Source organism: Tiliqua scincoides, chromosome 4 (assembly GCF_035046505.1).
Source record: "Tiliqua scincoides isolate rTilSci1 chromosome 4, rTilSci1.hap2, whole genome shotgun sequence".
In the NCBI taxonomy this organism is placed as follows: Eukaryota; Metazoa; Chordata; class Lepidosauria; order Squamata; family Scincidae; genus Tiliqua; species Tiliqua scincoides.
In genome coordinates, this window is record NC_089824.1 from 53,931,494 (window position 1) to 53,950,568 (window position 19,075).

At 40.4% G+C, this 19,075-nt stretch overlaps 1 protein-coding gene across 8 annotated transcripts in view; it reads left to right on the forward strand.

The window, feature by feature from the left end:
* Window positions 1–19,075, forward strand: part of ZNF521 (zinc finger protein 521) — a 348,131-nt gene that overhangs the window by 295,430 nt on the left and 33,626 nt on the right. For all 8 annotated transcript variants that reach the window (XM_066626103.1, XM_066626107.1, XM_066626104.1 and 5 more), the window contains 2 exons: window positions 5,410–5,541; window positions 9,008–9,123. In XM_066626103.1, the coding sequence (XP_066482200.1) occupies window positions 5,410–5,541; window positions 9,008–9,123 (248 nt within the window). The remainder of the gene's footprint in view (window positions 1–5,409; window positions 5,542–9,007; window positions 9,124–19,075) is intronic.

The following is a 19,075-nucleotide window of genomic DNA, read 5'->3' on the forward strand; positions in this document are numbered from 1 at the left end:
TTTTAAGCTGTTCAGCACTTTTAGATTTTTTTTTTTTAATCCTGTAGGTTTACTGAGAGAATGTAGCTTAGAAGTTGATATAGGAGAGAAGGAGAATGGCCACTTTAAGTGATGTTTTATCACTCCATATTTATCCCGTGTAAACTGCCAAGGTAGCTTTTCACTGCCTATTTATTGTGATATTGTGATCAGCATTGATTATTGTGATCAGATATTGTGATCAGCATGTGATCCTGCAACACCAGCCAGCGGTGAGTATTTTCAGGGCGGGGGGGAGTAACTGGCCCAGGAGGGGCGGGGGTGCTCTACCATATCCTCATGTTAGGCTGCAAAGCCCAACACAAAGGCTCTCTTCTGCACCAGCAAAATAGCCAGCGCAGCCTCATTGCGGGTTTGGGGCATTCCTTGAGGAGACCTCTTGCGGCCTCGGCAGTGCCACAGTAGCCATTTTGGCACTGGAGACATCTCTCAGGGATTGGGCTACCTGTTAGTTCAAGTATTTATGGTTACCTTTCTACTTTAAAGTCTCCAAAGCACCAATATTCTACTAACTTCAGTAGAATTTAAGCATATGTAACTAGGCATAATGCATACTATGTCCCATATTAGTATTATTGACCATAAATTCAGGTTTTGTACAATCTCTCTCTCTCTCTCACACACACACACACACACACACGCACGCACGCACGCACGCACGATACCTGTTTTTCCTTTTTTTTGAAGGGTAAAATGAATGGGGATGGTGACAGTAAAATCCCACATGTCATTCTGAATTACATCCTTCTACTTCTGTGCAGTATTTATGGAGAAGGATCCATATATCCTTGGAAAATGTTGTGACATAAAGTTTATATTGATTTAGAGTGCCTGCGCTTGCTGATTTGCATTTGGCTAGCATTTCATGAGTTGGCATTCTTATCTTCACCTTGATGGATGAAAGATCGAGAGATGGGTTCCTCCCCCCCAACTTGTCTGCACACAAACACAAATATTCATTTTTAAAAAGTTCCTTTTAGGTTCTTAGTGCATAATATAGCCATTTATACCTTCCTTTGCTGCAGCTGGTGCTGACCTCTGTCAGAGACCAGATACTAGATGAATTAGATTGTTTGACCTCATCCACTGTTACACGTATTAAAAGCAAATACAAGAATTTTCCAAAGAAAAAAAAGCACTATGATTGATGTGAAGGCCGAGTCTTCATTCTGTCTCATTTTCTAGGTGCTGTGTGAATTGTAATTTAATCCTGCTGAGGTTCATACCCATTTAAGATGTGTACAGCACTTTGTGAATGAAACTCTTAAATCTTTGCTTTGTATTTTTATGGATTATGTATGCTGTCCAGCTAGTCCACTTAACTTTTACTACCTTATAGGCTGGAAGAAAAGTGAGCCACTCTGTCCAGTTTCTTGGCTGCACAGCTATACCAAAGTAATGGTGATGACCACTAACTTTAGGTATTTGTTACTGGCTATTAGTCATGATGAGTTCGTACCCTCTGAATAGTAGGGTAATAAGGGGTACTGGAGTGTAGGCAACAGCAGAAGTGCTCTCTTTATGTCCTCCTTGTGGTCTTCCCAGAAGCGTCTAACTCTGCATTTCTCAACCAGTGGTACTCATATACCACCTGTGGTACTTGAGGTGGCATCTAGTGATACTCATGGGACCCCCGGACACTTGCTGCCTGGCAGTGTGACTGGCAATGCAATGTGACAAACAATGGTAGGAGGTTCAACTTGACAGGCAGAGCTCTAGTGTGTGCTTTTTGTGCACTTGAAAAAGCTGACCTACCTGTCCTTAGCTTCTTACCGGTGTTTGTTGTGTCATGTCTGGCTTCCCAATGTGGAAGTAACTAGTGACATCATCACCAAATTCTTCCAGTGGTATTTCCAATACAAAGACCATGCAAAGTGGTATGGTGGGGGGACAAACATTGAGAAAAATGCTGATCCCACTTATCATTGTGAGACACAAAATGCTAAACCCCATGGACCTGTGGACTGTTCCAGCAGGGTGGTTCTGATTGAGTGCCATAAATTCACCTTCACCCATTTCTGAATGAGTAGGGTAACCTGCTTTTCCATAAGAAGTGTTCCTAAAGACCAAAGACCCTACAGACCCATCCCCCAAAACCAGTACAGCAGAGCATCCGAAAACCGTAGGCATTCCCAGGGTCAGCATAGCTGTGGGTGCTGTTTCTGACTCATCTGCCTGTGGGCTAGTGGGACTGTGCTCAACAGGGAGAGCAGTGTCATTTCACAGTACAACTGTTGCAGGGCCAGGTAGCCTCTGAATCCCTTGCTGGGCATGAGGTGGTCAGTGTGATACAGTGCAGCAGCTTTGTGAATTGTACCAGATTGTGTTTATGCATTTAGATTTCGGGCAAGGGTGCATCAAAACATGAGCTATACAAATCTAATTACTGTTCATAGTTTTAGTTGGCTATAGCTTGGAAGAATGGCCAAGTGACTACATATAGATTACAAGCAGTGGCTCCTACTTTGATTCAGTCCTTTATCTCCATCTATTTGGATGATTTCTCATCAGTCATAGATACAAATCCTCTTTATTATAATCCTCTTTATTACAACTGCATGCTGTGTCATTTTAAGCAAATGATACAACTGTTTTATATTTAGATGCTTAGGAAGGGATGCTTTAAAAAAAGTCCTTTCCATTTGAGACATGTTTGAGTGGTTTCCAAGGAGTTGGGTTTAAAAAAAAAAAAAATTATTATTACTATTACTAGTCAGATAGTATGTTTACCGGTAAGATCACAGTATTTGTATAACGCACTTGTGACATACAGAAGGACCTTTTCTAAGATGTGCTGAGGGAATTGAACCCTGTACACGAGAGCTGGGAGCTGCATCTTACCTAGCAACTGTTTCTAAGTAGGACAACCTATCCCTGTTCCCATGGTGGAACGAAAGGAGCTCGCAACACTGTTGGGAAGAAAGACTAATGTTCGGCCTATGATGGAAGAGGGAGGGGGGAAGGGCACTGAGGGCCTGCAGCTCAGAACAAGGAAAGTTTAAGGATCAATGTGGTGGTACTAGGAATACCTATAGCTGGAAGAATTAAAGACCTTTGGGGCTGTAGGGGGATAGTTATTAATAGGGGAGGGGGAACTAGTTCAGGCATTAGACATACTAGAGGCTTTATTGTTGAAGACAAAGACTCAGGGCAGCGTACATATTTAAAGCAAAAAATAATCATCTAAAAATTGTGTGTCAAAAATGAACCCAGACTCTGAATAAAAAGTAAACTCTCCAATTCTGTCACCCTCGTGCAGATTTCCTGCCACTAAAGGCAGCCCACAGACCCACATGGTTTCTGGATCCTACTTAAGTTTAGTCTTTGACTGCTGCCACAGAAGAAAGCCTTGAGTGGGAGGGTACAAAAGGAAGTCAAGGATAGGAAATGAAGACTGGAGTAGGAAATGATTGTCTGTATTCTTGTGTAGGAGCTTCAGATTTGTTTATTTTTCACATTTTAATACTGCCCTTCCTCCCAGGAGCTCAGGGTGGTGCATATAGTTCCTCCCCTTGTTTTGTCCTCACAGCAACCCTGTGAGGTAGGTGAGGCTGATAGTGACTGACCCAAGGTCACCCAGGAAGCTTCATGGCTGAGTGGGGAATTGAAACTAGATCTTCCAGGTCTACGTCTTGCTCCTGAGCCACTACACAATCCTGGCATCTATATTGATGATGATGATAAATATTGATATACCACTTTTCAACAAGACAAAAGTTTACAAAGCAATTTGTGTAGAAGTACAAAATGGTTCCCTGTCCCAGAATTGCTGTCTAAGAAACAGAAAAGGCATAAGGGAGAAACAAGCTAAGAGCTACTGGAAAATATGTTATGCTGGGATTAATAGGAGCAGTTGCTCTACCCTTGCAAAATATAAAAGAAAAGAACCGCTGCTTAAAAGGTACCTCTTAACCCAGTTAGCAGGGGTCCCATATTACAGTGCAAAGTCAGATACTCTGTAAAAACAAGATACTTTGTTGTTAAAACAAACTTTACTTCTCCTCTTGCCCCTATCCACATAGATAATAGGACTTATAGGACTTGAAGGAACTTATTATTATTATTATTATTATTATTATTATTATTATTATTATTATTATTATTATTAACAGTATTTATATACTGCTTTTCAACTAAAAGTTCACAAAGCTGTTTACAGAGAAAAATCAAACAACTAGTGGCTCCCAGTCCCAAAAGGGCTCACAATCTAAAAAGATGCAAAAGAACACCAGCAGACAGCCACTAGAAAAGACACTGCTGGGGTTAGGTGGGCTAGTTACTCTCCCGCTGCTATAAAGAGGAGCACCCACTTGAAAGTGTGCCTCTTACCCAGTTAGCAGGGGTTACTTGTAATAATTGTTCCACTATCATGTGCATCTTTAACAGATAGGGTTGCAGTTTCTATATAGCAAGAAGGCCGGGTGCTATATTTTCCCATCCTTAATCTGCCACATACAACTTGTTAGAAACTTTGCCACATCTAGCTCAAAAGCACTGAGATTTGTACTTGTCCAATTTAGGGCACAGTCCTAACGCGCCCTCGGGCCAGCACAAGTCCCTTGAGCCAGCCAGGAGAATTGCAAACGTAAGTCACATTTGCACCTCCTTGAGAAGAAGCCAGGCCCACTCTGAGAAGCGCTGGCCTGCGGAGGCTGATGCAAGCCTCTGCGCTGGCTTCCTCTCTCAGACTTGCGTCGGCCCACCTGAACCGATGCAAGAAGAAAAGGGAGGTGGGGAGGAGGCGGGAGAGACGTGTTCCTGGGCAGAGGGGAGGGCAGGCAGTGGGCAACCCTGGGGGCAGGCGGGGAGCAGGAGGCTGGGCTGGGATCTGGCAGTTATGCTGGATCCCAATCCCTGTTCCTGGAGAGAACAGAGCGGCTTCAAGTCACTCTGCTCACCTCAGACTTGTGCCACCTCAAGAGATGGCACAAGTCCGAGGAGACCCATAGGGGCCAGCAGCCCTTACCAAGAGGTAAGGGGAAAAGTTTCCCCTTGCCTCTGGCTGAGCTGCGTTTGGCCACTGAGCTGCTTATGGCCTCCTGGCTTGCCTGTTCCAGCGCAGGATAGATTTGCGCCCTTAATTGATTAAAATGTGATGCATCTGCATCATTTATATTGGCAGCGATCAAGTCCAACTGAATATATGCATACACTTTATGCTTACTAGTAGATGAATATTTTAATAACGGCAGATTTGGGGGAGGTTGAGGGATTACTTATGTGGACTGGATGAAAAGCTGTTTTGTACATGCAGTATATCAGTCATGATTAATAGAATTGTGTGCAAATTGCTTTGAGTCTTTTGGTGGGAGATCAGGGTACATATGTAACAATTACAGCTAAACTGTTCTCAATTTTTTTTTCCACCAGATGAAGGATTAAATCATGAATGCAAACTCTGCAACCAGACGTTTGATTCTCCTGCCAAACTTCAGTGCCATCTGATAGAACACAGTTTTGAAGGGATGGGAGGAACCTTCAAATGTCCGGTCTGCTTTACAGGTGGGTCTACTGATTGGATCCATCCATTTCCGGCCTAGGCCTGAGATTCATACACATCCTCCAGTGATGTCATTTGTGCCAGATTCTGACTTCAGGTCAGCTTGTGCACAGATATTAGCTTTGTGCTCGTTAATGATATTGATCAGCAGTTATTTAAAAAAGTCAAATGTGCTCAAAGAGCAGGCATCCTGAATAGCTTTTCAAACGTAACTCTCAAACAATGTGTTTTTGTCAAATCAGTTTTGGGTGGGATCCAACAACACACACATCCTCATCGCAGAAGCAGAAGATACATTTGTTTGCACAAGTAGATCCCTGATATCTGCCAGTTCTCCTTTCAGCTGCCCCTATGACATTCCCAGTGTTCCTGAAACATCGGGAGCAGCTGACGGATTGCAGGTAGAAGAAGGGGGTAGGAAAGCCACACTGCACAAGCAAAACTGTGCTCATATTTCTCTGGATCCAGAACTATGTATACATCTTTGTATATGGCCTATCAGCATTCACTATTCAGTGATATTGCTGAATATGTGAATTGATAGCCCCTCCCCTTGAAATTCTTGTTTGAGCAATACATCAAGTGCCCCTACGTGTTCACACATACTTGTACATCCCTAGAGTATTCTTGCGTTGGAGTACATCCCTAGAGTACATCCCTAGAGTACATCCCTAGAGTAGACTTGCGTTGGAAGATCTGAACAGCCCCCCCCCCCCAAAATCTTATTTGAGTATTTATGAAGTGATATGAAAATGCCTTTCTCTGGTGCTTATAACTGCTTTGTACGTCAGTCATCAATTGATGCTGCTTTTAAGCAGTGCTAAACTTGCATTTGTGAACTTGCCCAAAGCAATGTCATGGAGGATACTTGCCTGGCTCCTGTATTCCCTGTATTGTCTCCCCGTTGCTACTATCAATATCCATTGCTCCTATTACAGCTTACTTTCTCCACTCTCCACCCAGCAATAATAATCTACATACACTCACCCTATGCCACCTCATCTCTAGCCTGACACCCATGGTGCTACAGCAACCAGGACTCCAACCACTTCTTCCTGTGTGTTGGGATTCACAGCTTCAAGAAATTGTAGACCTTGTCTTAATACGGGCTAAATATTACCTGAAAGACAAGCAAAATTGCTTATCCTTTTTCCCCTTAGTAGGAGACACACTGTTGTACTGGATGAAACATAACCTCTAACTGTAGTTTAAAATTAACCCATTTAAAGGCTGCGTACGGATCTTTTATTTTTAACAGCGATAATACTGTATAAAATTACACCCTGAGTCATAGTGCATAAATGCAGTATTTGTTTTTCTACAAGAGGAAAATCAGTGACTTGCATAGCTTTGTATCAATGGGAAGCCATTCAGGGCTTTTGTTCTCCATTGATACACATTGATAAGAAAACACAACCCTTTGGTGCCTTCATATTAGTTCTTGTTTAGCAGTAAATGCAAGCAAACCCCTGCAAAAGCAAATTAAAGTTGGATTTTTCTTCAGTTCGTTGGAGTTTGCTACTAATGATGATTACCTCCTCATATCTGAATTGAACACGTTTTTCCCTCATAACATTTAGGCTGCAATCCTGTAACACAGCCATTTTTAACCTCTGTGCCGTGGCACACTGGTGTGTCACGAATGGTCCCCAGGTGTGCCACAGCAGTTTGGTGGAGAGTCGTTTATTAATAGGACCATTGGGGGATATGAGCCCCCCGCCAACAGCATGGTGTGCCTTGTCAATTGTCAAAAACTGACAATTGCCTTGACAAATTTAGTACCTTGTCAGTGTGCCATGAGACCAAAAAAAGGTTGAAAATCACTGCTGTAACACTTGACAGTAAGTCTCATTGCACTCAGTGGAGCTTACTTCTGAGTAGACATGCATAGGATTGTGCTATTAATTAATTTTCACGACACAGTTTGCAGTAATAATGTTTCAGGTTGTAGTTACTTTTGCCTTTAACAGTTTGCTTGTCAAGCATCTGTGTTCAATAATTCCTTCAGTCAAGCATTTCTTTGTATTTTGGATTTTGAATTAATTGGACCAGGATTTTTCCTCTCTCACCTGTGTGTACGTATGTGTAAGTTGGTGGTTTTCATATACTCCCTTATATGGCTTATGATTCTAAGAGTTAAGTTCAGAATGGATTTTTTTTAAAAAACCATGTACAAAATAGCATCTGAAAATCAGCCCTACTAATGTATCTCACCGTGAATAAGTTCCCTGATTAAAATAATAATAATAATCTTTTAATGTTTCAGCCAGTGGCCTTGTAAAAATACGTGAAGAAGTATGTAGATAACTCCTATTTCAATCTCTATGAAAAACCATTTTCCTTTTTTTTTTTTTTTTTTGCTGATGGGGTAAATAGACACAGCACATTAATCATAAACAGTGATGTTTTATGAGTAATATGCTATTAAATTATTTCAGTGTGTAGAATATTAACGAGAGCTGAAAATCACCAATATAAGTTTTATATGGAAAATGGAATCCAATCCTTTTTAAGGTAATGAGAAATGTGATTAAAATGTATGACTCACAAGAACGCTATTCTAATTTTTTTTCTTGTTGGCATTCAATTAGAATTATTTTAATGATTAGGAGTAGAGTCAAAGTTAAATGCCAGCATCTTTAATAAATCCTTGCCCTGCCTATACAGATTAATATTGTGGATGCAAACTTTTTTTAGGTCACAGTGCACCAGGCATCCATCAGAAGTCAGCGCTGCCAACCCAAACACTGCCTCTGGCATATACAATTTAATTATTAATAGTATGTCTCCTAGGTAAACTGTTACACAGTCTTAGGGCCTTGTTTTGTAGTCATTAAAATTGAACATGTTTATATTATTGAAACCCTTGCATTCAGTATGTACTCAGAGTTGATCTTAAAGTATCCAAAGAGAATTTACCTGCAGTTCTGTTTCACATTTATAGACATTGCCCCAGTGTAGCTGTGGGATATTGTTTTTAACATTAGCACATTTAAATACAGAATTATTTGTTAGATTTAACTTTTGGGCAAATGCAAAAAAAAAACAAAACGGCCTTGGCATCTATTGTTTCCAAATTTCTCTGTAGCAAAGAATCTTTCTGTAAAATGTTTCTTTTGATTTTTAATGCTCTGTGGTTCACTTGTAAGTTATTGGTAAATGAGGGTGGGGGGAGTGAAGGCCATTTCTACATGATTTAGATTTAAATGTTATTTGATTATGTTTTTACCAGACATATAGCACAGTTCTTTTACAAAGAAAAGAAAAGAAAATTAGGACTTGCATGTGGAACTGAGCAATTGTGGTTGGTGCCTATTATAGCAACAGTATAATCAGAAATTATAGGGTTCTTGGATAATTGTAACCTTTGCAATTGCTGTGAGTTAATGAGGAAATGTTCACAAAAAAGTCTCTCCAAGTAGAAAATGAAATAACGAAAACTTCACTTTTTTCTTTTTAATGTTCAAGTATTTGTTCAAGCCAACAAGTTGCAGCAACATATTTTTTCGGCCCATGGACAAGAAGACAAGATCTATGACTGCACACAGTGCCCACAGAAGTTCTTCTTCCAAACAGAACTGCAGGTACTCTACTCATTAAGAGAGTTTGAATACGTATTATTGTCTAAAGGGCTCTAACACTTGTAGCTGTAAAGTGTGGTTGCACTTCATCAGAAGGGGGAACAAAGAATGGTGAAGGATAAGCACAAAGGCATTTGCAGGTTATCCGCACAGGTTGCCATCCATGATGCTTCTATGAATTGTCAGATATGGTACACCAGAACACATGTCCTTATGTAGAACATGCAGACATATTGTTCAAATCTCATGTTTTCCTAGATGGGGCAGTGTTATAGATCTGTAGCTTGTAAAATCACAAGGAGGGCAGTGAGTGGTTTGAATGGGGTTGAAACAAAGTAGATGCTAAAAATTATCAACCACTTACTCCAGCGGAATTCCATTATATTTAAGTACAACTACAGAGATTCTTCAGAAGCACTAGCAAGCAGGCATGTATGTTCGCTCTCTCTCTGCAAACCCAGCTTCTCACTTGTTGCAGGGCTTGCGCTGCACCTCCCCTTTCCCCAGTGTTATTTAGGGGAGAAGGAGACCAGCCAAGAAGGTAAAAGAACCTGGTACACCCTGTATGATCTCCACTTCTACAGGAGTATCTAGTGACATGTACAGACACAAACATCTGTATCTGTGCAGTTGTAAGGTGTGAATGGTGTGAATCCAGTTTTTCAGAAGTTTCAGCCTCTGTTGCGCTTACTCACTGCTCGTTGATGATAAGGACAAGGTGTAGCATGTACCACTGTGGTGATCATGACAAGGTGTTTTTATAGGTACTGGCACCTCCTCCAGTTGTGACTAGCCACCATTATACATGAATCTCTGTTAGGGACATTTTGCACACTACTTAACTGTAAATCAGTATTTGGTTTTGCCATTACATGTACACTCAACAGGTTGCTGTGTCTGATCTCAGCTTCCTGATGAGTGTACCTGTGTGATACAGCTATATGTTCACTGCCTTTGCATGTTATTTTACTTTTTTAAAATCACAGACGTTAACCTAAAACTTGTAATGTGTGAAGAAGCAACTGTTTCTAATTCTTTATTCTGTATTCCCTAATTCAGTCCCAGTCAAAAACGATGACTTGTACAGTGTAATCCTTTGTTTACTTACTCAGTAGTAAGTCTCATTGAATTCAGTGGGACTACTTATTCCCAGGTAAGTGTGTAAAGCCCTAGAGCTGCAGATCCAAAAGATAGAAATCCTATTACTGTCTAAATAGCAAATACTCAGAAAGTAGAGGTATATTAGAAATGATCCATTATTCTAATTATTATGAAACAAAATTAAATTGTGGCTATTGTAGCCTAACTAATACTTGCAGAAACTTTAATGTGAGGCCTGAATCTGGCAGTTCTTCCCTTGAACCCACAAGAAAGCTGTATCTTTTGTTATAAGTGGAATTTTTAAATCCCCGGTGTTCTTTTGTAAATCTACATTTTGCTTTCATTGGGACCACTGTAGTTCTCAAGAGAGAGAAACGGAAAGGAAGCATGTCTTAATGCTTTTTGCATGAAGCTAGACAGGTATTTGAAGAGGTCTCTGAGTTGTTAGAACTTAACAACTAAAGGTTTGCCAAAAAATGGTTTTGGTTACACCTGTTGCAGATGGAAAAATTGCACAGCTAAAAATGGTGAGTCATTTTACATCCTTACAGAAGCATATTGCTTATGTAATTATTCTTTTTTTAATAAGATGAATGGCATCATGTAATTTAGTAGGTTATGCAAATAGAATCCAAGCGTTACAGAGGTTTTTTTTAAACTCTGATAAAATAGTCTTCCATGAAAAAACCCACAAAGGCTACAGTGCTAACACTCTTTCTGGGGAATAAGCCTGTTGAATACTATGAAGCTCATTTCCAAATAAACATGCATAGGAGTGCACAGCACAGCTGATTCAAGCTATGAAAAATTATTGTCATCTACTGATCCTATTTCCAAGGCTTATATTTTCCTGTTTCAGTTTTCTCTGTTCCTTTATCTCTGAATTTGTTATCAGTGTTTGGCTGCTATTTCAAAATGTTTTTTCTGTGTCCCTTCAGTCACGGATAGTTCCCTCTTTGTCTGTGACCAGTGAAGGGTTGTAGTTTCCTCCCGGTTGACTGACTTGAGAGGTCTTAGGGCAGTGATTTTCAACCTTTTTCATCTCACAGCACACTGGCAAGGCACAAAAATGGTCAAGGCACACCATCCGTTTTTTGACAATTGACAGGACACACTGTGCTGTCAGTGGGAGGCTCACACCCCCCAATGGCCCTCTATAATAAATGAGCCTCACCCAAATTCCCACGGCACACCTGGGAACCATTCACGGCACACCAGTGTGCCACGGCAGAGTGATTGAAAATGGCTGTCTTAGGGGGTTACAGAGTGGGAAGAAATAGCAAGGCCTGAACAGGCACTGCTAATATCTACTCCACGTGGGTTTCTGCTGTGGCCTGAGATTTGCCATGATTGTTATGCAAAGATTTTCCAGTGATTATTGTGTGATGATACATCATTGCCAAGTCATTGCAGTCAGATTTTCTTACAGCCTATGTAGCACTTTCCAGCCAGTTGCTAATTGATTACACAGGCCTACAAAATTGAGGGTCAGAAAAGTTCTTCCCAAACTTTATGGTGGTTTGATATTAATTTGGGGTGCCAATTCTGAAAATGGCATCCGTTTTGCCCTATCATGTCTAGTTTTGGAGATATAGTTTAGCCTCATTAGTGAATGGTTCAAGCAGCTTCCTCATGAGGAAGCCATGGTGTAGGCTTCAAAACTAGACCTGATAGGGCAAAACGGATGCAATTTTTTGATTCGGCACCCCAAATATACCCAGGAATTGGTGTAATGTTTAAGGAAGCAAAATGTGTGTTGGCCTGTGTTATCTGAGCCTCCCAGGAGAAAGGGGGGAAACCCAGAAATTTTCAGACTTGGAAAGAAGGGAAGAAACATTGGAAAGGAAAGCAAATTGTGTGAAGAAATGTTGAAGGAGATTGGTTTAATTTAGATAAAAGTGTCTTTGGGGAGGTGAGGCTATTTGGACATATTTTCAAGTATTGAATCAGACTGTAGAAAGAAGAAGAATGTCAGCTCTTTCTACGAAAGGTCTGTGGCGGGGTTCTTAACCTTTTTATGATTACAGACCCCCAGTGGATTGCCCAATATGTCACCATACCCCCTTCACCAGACTGTTGAAATCATTAGGTACCAGTATGACTCAAAAGAGGTCAATAATTTGGTTTTACCTTACACATGGATAACTAGGAACAGAACACATCGATCCATATTGATAATGGTGATAGTTAATAATCTAATCTAACAATAATTGTTTTAAATTGCAATTGAGTCTCATACCCCCATTATTTTGTTCTCTGCAGTTAAAAATCCCTAGTCTATGAAAAGCTGCCTTATAGTGACTCAGACCTATCTATCTAATTCTGTATTGTCTTTGTTGATGAACAGCAGCTTTCCTGGATTTCAGACAGGCGTCTTTCCCAGTTCTGTCTGGATACCAGGATTAGAACCTGGCACCTTTTGCATGCAAAGCATGCACTCAGCAACTGAGCCAAGGCCCCTCCAAAGACAAAACACAAGTGGCTTTAAACTACAAAAGTGTAGGAAATGGAAAGAAGGAAAAAAAAAAAACCCTAACTACAAGAACACAGAACAGTTCAGCAGTGCAGCAAGTTGCTCAGGGAGAATGTGTCATCTCTTCCTTTAGAAGTGTTCAATGAAAGGCCAGACAGACATATCAAGGGTGATGCTTTAGATGCATAGAAGTATACTCTTGTTTTGGATGGAGAATGTTGCAGTGGATGACCCATTGGGTCTCTTCCAATCCTAACAATTTTGCTGCAGTATCACAAAGGGGTTTCACTATCCTGACGTGCTACGATTAAAGGCACCCATGTTATTGCCCCATGTTGATTGTGAACTCTTCAGGGTGGGAATCTATTTTTCACTGTGTACGCTGGTGGCACTATAATAATTTGTAATCAGAATGATTCAGACAGGAAGTGTCCTCACTCACCCAACCCCACATACTTCATGAACAAGATCTATAAAAGATATGAACAATCATCTTTCATGGATGTCATCAGCTGTCCTGCACAATCCTGTGCATGTTTAGCCAGCCATAAGTCCACTGTGTTTAATGGAGCTAGTAAGTGTGTGGAGATTGTAGCCTTCATCTTTCATTAGTGGGAGGTTAGGATTAGGGTTTTACTCTGCTGTGCAGGAAGCCAAGAAGAACAGAAGAAGAAAAAAACGAGGGGGGGAACCTTCAGTACTGAATGCACAGTGTCTGAAAGGGTATTTCAGGTATTCTGAGTAGAATGTCACGACTTCCTTGGCAGCCCCAAATGATGCATATTAGAGATCTGTTCAAGCAGACCTTTCACAGGATTATCAGTCCAGTAATTTTAAGGGCTGCAGTCAACCTCTGTCTGCTCTGGGTCAGCTAAAAGGTTACACATTTGGAATGACGTTGTGAGCGCTTGATCAGCTCTAATGATACTATTACTCAAGCTATTGAGCTGCAACTCCTTAGGGCAGAGGTCACATGCGTTTAATTTCTAGACAGAGGCGATGAGAAAGCTTCCAATCAAATTATGGTGGACATAGAGCCAGCAGTCCCATCCTGAATATCGCCTCTCTGATGATTCATAAATAACATAAAGGGGGAAAACATTCTAAAGTTTTTAACTCAACCATTCAATTTAAATTTTCAAGGATATCTTCACAAAGAAAAATGGCTATGAAATGTTTTTTAAATGAAGTAAAGGATTAGATTTGACATTTCTGGATCCCTGGAGTCATTGAGAAGCAGGGGAACCGCCACTGGTTTTCAGGCCCTGAAGGCCAGCTGTGATTATGCAGAATAAGGAATATCTTATCTGTTCTTCTTCTTTGAAAGGAAATCTACCTGAAATCCAATTAACATCAGTCAGCTTTAGGCCAACATTTTCATATATAATAGCATGCTTTTTCAGAGGTCTTGAACACTACAAGCAGCTCTTTAAAATGGAGAGACATGATATTCAGCAGATGTGAAAATCAGGCCACAAGCATCTAAATTTAGGAACCAACATCAGACCAGAAATGTAAATCAATGTATCCTATCTCTCTAGAAAGCTGTGGATACCATACCTTATGCTGATGTTTGAACTCGGAGTTTAAATGTGGCTATTTTGTAGCTAGTTATAGTAGGCAAACAGCATTCAGTGTTTGAAAATATTTCTGAGACATGAGCTCAGACAGTTATTCCTGAGATTGCCATAAATCCAAGACAGGGCTTAATTTGCACCAGGGCAGAGATGGGCTCACACAGAATACTACCTGTCATCATTAAGTAACCACAATTTTCCCCTTCCCCTCCTAAGAGAATCAGATCTGATTCAAATGATACTATTATTTTTGGTGGAAATGAGTCAGGGGGAAGTTGAGGTGGATTCCTGAGCTGGAACAGGGAGGAAAATGCAGTTAATCTCATGAGTTAATGCAGTTAAACAAACCCCAATATCACATGAATTACCTAGTCACTAAGAGGCATGTGTATTATTTAGTCTGGGGCCTCAGTTTTGTTTTCTGCCAGGCTTGAGGATGCCTGCCATGAGGAGTTTTCTGCCATGTTGCCATGTTAATGTTCCAGGTATAAATCTGTGCCATTTTGAATGGGACAAAAGTAGGAGAAAAAGAAAGCACCAGGCCACAATGAATTGTACTTCCTGCTTTCTGTAGGAAAGGTTAAACTGTCATAATTCCTCATGCAAGGATGTCATGTCTTTTGGACGTGACAGAACAGGGTGAGAAATAGGAAGTGCAAGGCAGCTGTGCTTCCTGTTTCCTTGGCTCATCTTCCCATCCAAACAGGTTCTGAACAACATATTATTTCAACACATATTTTCACGCTGGAATAACTGGAGAATAAGTAATTGGAGATGACCTACCATAGTATTAGGACTGGTATGTAGCTTGTTATGGTACAAAACCAAGAATGACTAAAGCTGCAATCTTATACACACTTCCCTGGGAGAAAGTCCCATTGACATTAATGGGTCGCATAGAATTGTACTGTTAGAGCACAGTTATTAAATTACATGAATATTATGACTTTATGTCTTACTGTATTATTCAAGCAAAAACCCGTCTATACGGTGTTTTATAGAGTGTATTTGGAATATGGAGTCAGGTTTTTCTTAATTCTCTGTTTACGTAAAGGTGAGATTGCCAGGGACAGTTGAAGAGTAGTCATGATATCCCTCAGGGATACTTGAAAACATCCATACACAAAAGAGATCTCCCATTTTCTTGGAACACCATATCCTCAAACAGTTAACTTAGCTTGCATTTTAGTACAAGTGAGTTGCAAAACAAAAAAATATTTTAAGAAATCTTGAAAATGCTTCTTCTCCATGCTTTTTGTTTTAATATCAAAAGAAAGTTTTAATACCTATGGGAAAAAATATTTTGAGTTCCTTCCACTGTTCCTTTTCTCCCCTGGGGTTAAAAGGATTTTACTGCCATATTAGTCTTTCATAAGGTAATTCTTTTCTGAAAAAGAAACTTCCTGGTCTGGAGCATGTGAACCCAGCCTTCTTTGATTGGCCTATTCAAATGTAATCACTCCCAGTGGGTAGGTGGTTCATTAGTCCATGAATATTTATAGTCTCTTGTAAAATCCACTAGGTCTGATGTGTCACAGTCACGTTCTCATTGTGCCAAGGAGCACGTAAAATGATTAAATAGTTTGACTGTGTCTTTGCCAGTTTTTTTTTTCCACCAAGACACTTGTAATCACATATAGAGTGGTCTCTTTTTCTTCTCCAAAGCTATGTCATTGTTCTAAAGTTTCAGTGAAATTCATCTCACATTAAACAAAAAGCAATCAGTTCAATAACTCAAATTAAGTTGTAACCCAGGCAATTTCATTTTCTGTCCTTTATATTTTTTTTCCTTGTTTAGTAGTAGCAACATTTTAATTCCACCTTTCAGCCCCAAAAGATACCCCCCCAGCCAGCTCAAAACAAATTTAACATACAGTACAGTAAGAACAACAACATAAAAAAACTATTTTCACAACCTGCCAAAATGTATTAGTGAAGGGGCATACAGATCTCTTCAGGAAGGAATTGGTTCCGTAACCTGGGTACTGAAATTGAGAAATTCTTGTCCAATGTCCTAGCTACATGGACTTCCAGTGACCATGGAACAGTGGCATAGCTAATGATTGTGTAGCCAAGTTCAAAATGTTGCCCCGGATGTGATGTCATAAACGGAAGTGACGTCACACCCAGCCTTAAAAAAAGTTAAAATTGGGAAGACCCCATTTCCTCTTCCAAGCAGCTCACCACCCACTTGCTCTGCTGCCTCAGTGGCATAGCTAAGGCATCTACCTGCTACCTGGGGTCAAAGAAGATTTGTAAGCCTTCCCGGATAAAATCAGATTTAATTAAGTAAATAAATAAAAAGTGTGCCCTTGATTGGTTTAAGACACTGTGCTGGGGTGAAGAGGGATGGTTATTCTGCCCCTGCTAAATATAAGAGGGGCACTACTTGAAAAAGTGCCTATTTACGTAGTTAGCAGGGGTAACTGTATTATGATAGATGGAAATGAGAGCTGACTCATATTAACGCCTTATTAGTTTCAGGCTGTATCATGATAACATGTAATTGCAACATGTCAATAACATAATAACATGTCATTGGCTCCCAGAACAATCAGTCTCATAGGTCAGTTTTGAGTTAAGAAAATCCACTTTTTGTTCCATAAGATAGTTGTGTTTTCATTTTCTGGTTAATTGGCCCATAATGTTTGATAGAATACAGATATTCCAATGCAGTTTATTTCATTGCATTCTGCATTCATTGCATTCTGCATTAAATACCTTTCCAATGATATATAACATGATAGTATTATTCATACATACCAAGATTTTCACAATTTTGGTCACTAGTGTCACGCTCAGCTTGTTGCCCCCCCTAAAGCTTGATGCCTGGTAAAACCGCTATCCTCTGCACCCCTTAGCTGCGCCACTGCTATGGAAGCAACATCCCCTCCCCACTTATAAGTCTCGAGAGAACAGATCAGCATGGACCTGCAGGGAACCCAGGGCAAACATTTACATAGGCAGTGTGTGCCCTGGGCAAGCCGACTAGTCAGGAAGCTCCCCTTCCCTGCCCGAGTGCCTCAGGTACTACCTAGGCTTGCAGAGGGAGCCTGCAGAGTTCTACCTAGGTCTGCAAAACTTTATCCAGGCTTTAATGATGATTGTTGTGGGTGGGCTGGATATGGTCATGTGAAAGAGAAGGCAGTCCTTTAAAGATCTGAACCCAGACAAATTATGGCTTTATAGGTACTAACCAGCACTTTCTATGCTTGCTGAAGAATGCTGGCGTGTCCTTGTTTTGTACTGTAGGTTAGTGAAAGTCAGGTTGCACATTGCCTAGAGTGGGCAAGTTTCATCATTCGTATGATGGACGGCTTGTTTGGTGTACTTCTACAGTAGCCTGTTGTATTCTTTTGAAGAGAGTTAACTTGCAACCTTTGGCTGCTGGGTTATTTTGTGTTACAGGTCAGACCTTGTTGTCCGCGGATTTTTCATCCACGGATTAAACTCAACGGGGTCCTCCGACCCAAGCTGAGGCCCAGCCTGTACCCTCTGAACATGACCAAAGCCCAGCTCCAGTCATGTTCAGGGGGTACAGGATGGCCAACCACATATGTGATTATCCACTGTTTGCAGCATCTGTAGGGGCTCCGAGAATAGTACTTCTGCAGGTGTCAAGGTACAACTGTATATTGTTTGGATAGCAACTTAATGTATTGAATGTTTTGAAGAGATTTTTAATTTGTTTTGGTTGGTGCTGAGTTTAGTGCTGCTAAAGAAAAAAGTTTGTTATATTTTTGTCCCACTTTTCAGACAAAAATGAAATCCTAAAGAGGCTCACATTAATTAAAATTCAGTACAGTACATAATTTTGGTGACAAGAGCTGGTAAACTGTAATCTGTGTAACAGATTAGTGTAAGCCCTATTCAGTTCCATGTAGTGGTTTCTTAACTCTTACATTTCTCATTCATATACCAGTGAATGGAAACAGTTTTTGTTTTGGTATCTATCTGTTCGGCTTCAGCCCATCGCAGCATCTTTCCAGTGACTATTTTCTGGTGCTTGTATTTTCTTAAATAGTGAGTCCTCTGGGGACAAGGAAACCATTGCATGAGCAATTTGCAGCATATAACTATACTTAAGGAAAAGAGCTAAATAAAATTGCTGTGTGAGGAAAAAGCAGCATATAACTATACTTAGGACAAATAGCTAAATAAAATTGAGTTCTCTAATATTCAAAAGTAGAGATACAGGCTGCAGTCCTATCCACATTTACCTGGTACGTAAGCCCCATGGTCTATAATGGGGTCTTCTAAGTAGACATGCATAGGGTTGGGCTCACAGTCACATTCACTATAAGTGAATAATAGTAATGAACAAGTGATTGTGTGTAATCCACTGATATGTGAACTTTGTTCCTCCAGTAGTTAATAGAAGCTAATCCGTTCTCTAAATTGTGTGTGTGTGTGTGTGTGTGTGTGTGTGTGTGAAAACCCTGCAAAATCGCTGCCAGTCAGTGCTGACGATACTAACCTTAACGAACCAATGGTCTGGCTCACTATAAGGCAGTTCCTATGTTCCTAAATTGCCCTGGCCAAGATACCTAAATAGGCAGTAAGCTTCCAATATTTACAAATTAAGTATTTGGTTTATTATTGTTACTGTTATTAAAAATACTTATCACTTTTCAACAAAAAAAAGTTCAGAATGCAGTTCACATGGCTAAATAAATTTAAAAAAATGGTTCCCTGGCCCCATAAAGCTCAGAATCTTAAAGTTGCAAAAGAAACACCAGCAGATAGCCCCTGGGAAAGCTGCCATGCTAGGTTGAAAAGGGACAGTTGCCTTTCCCCTGCTAAA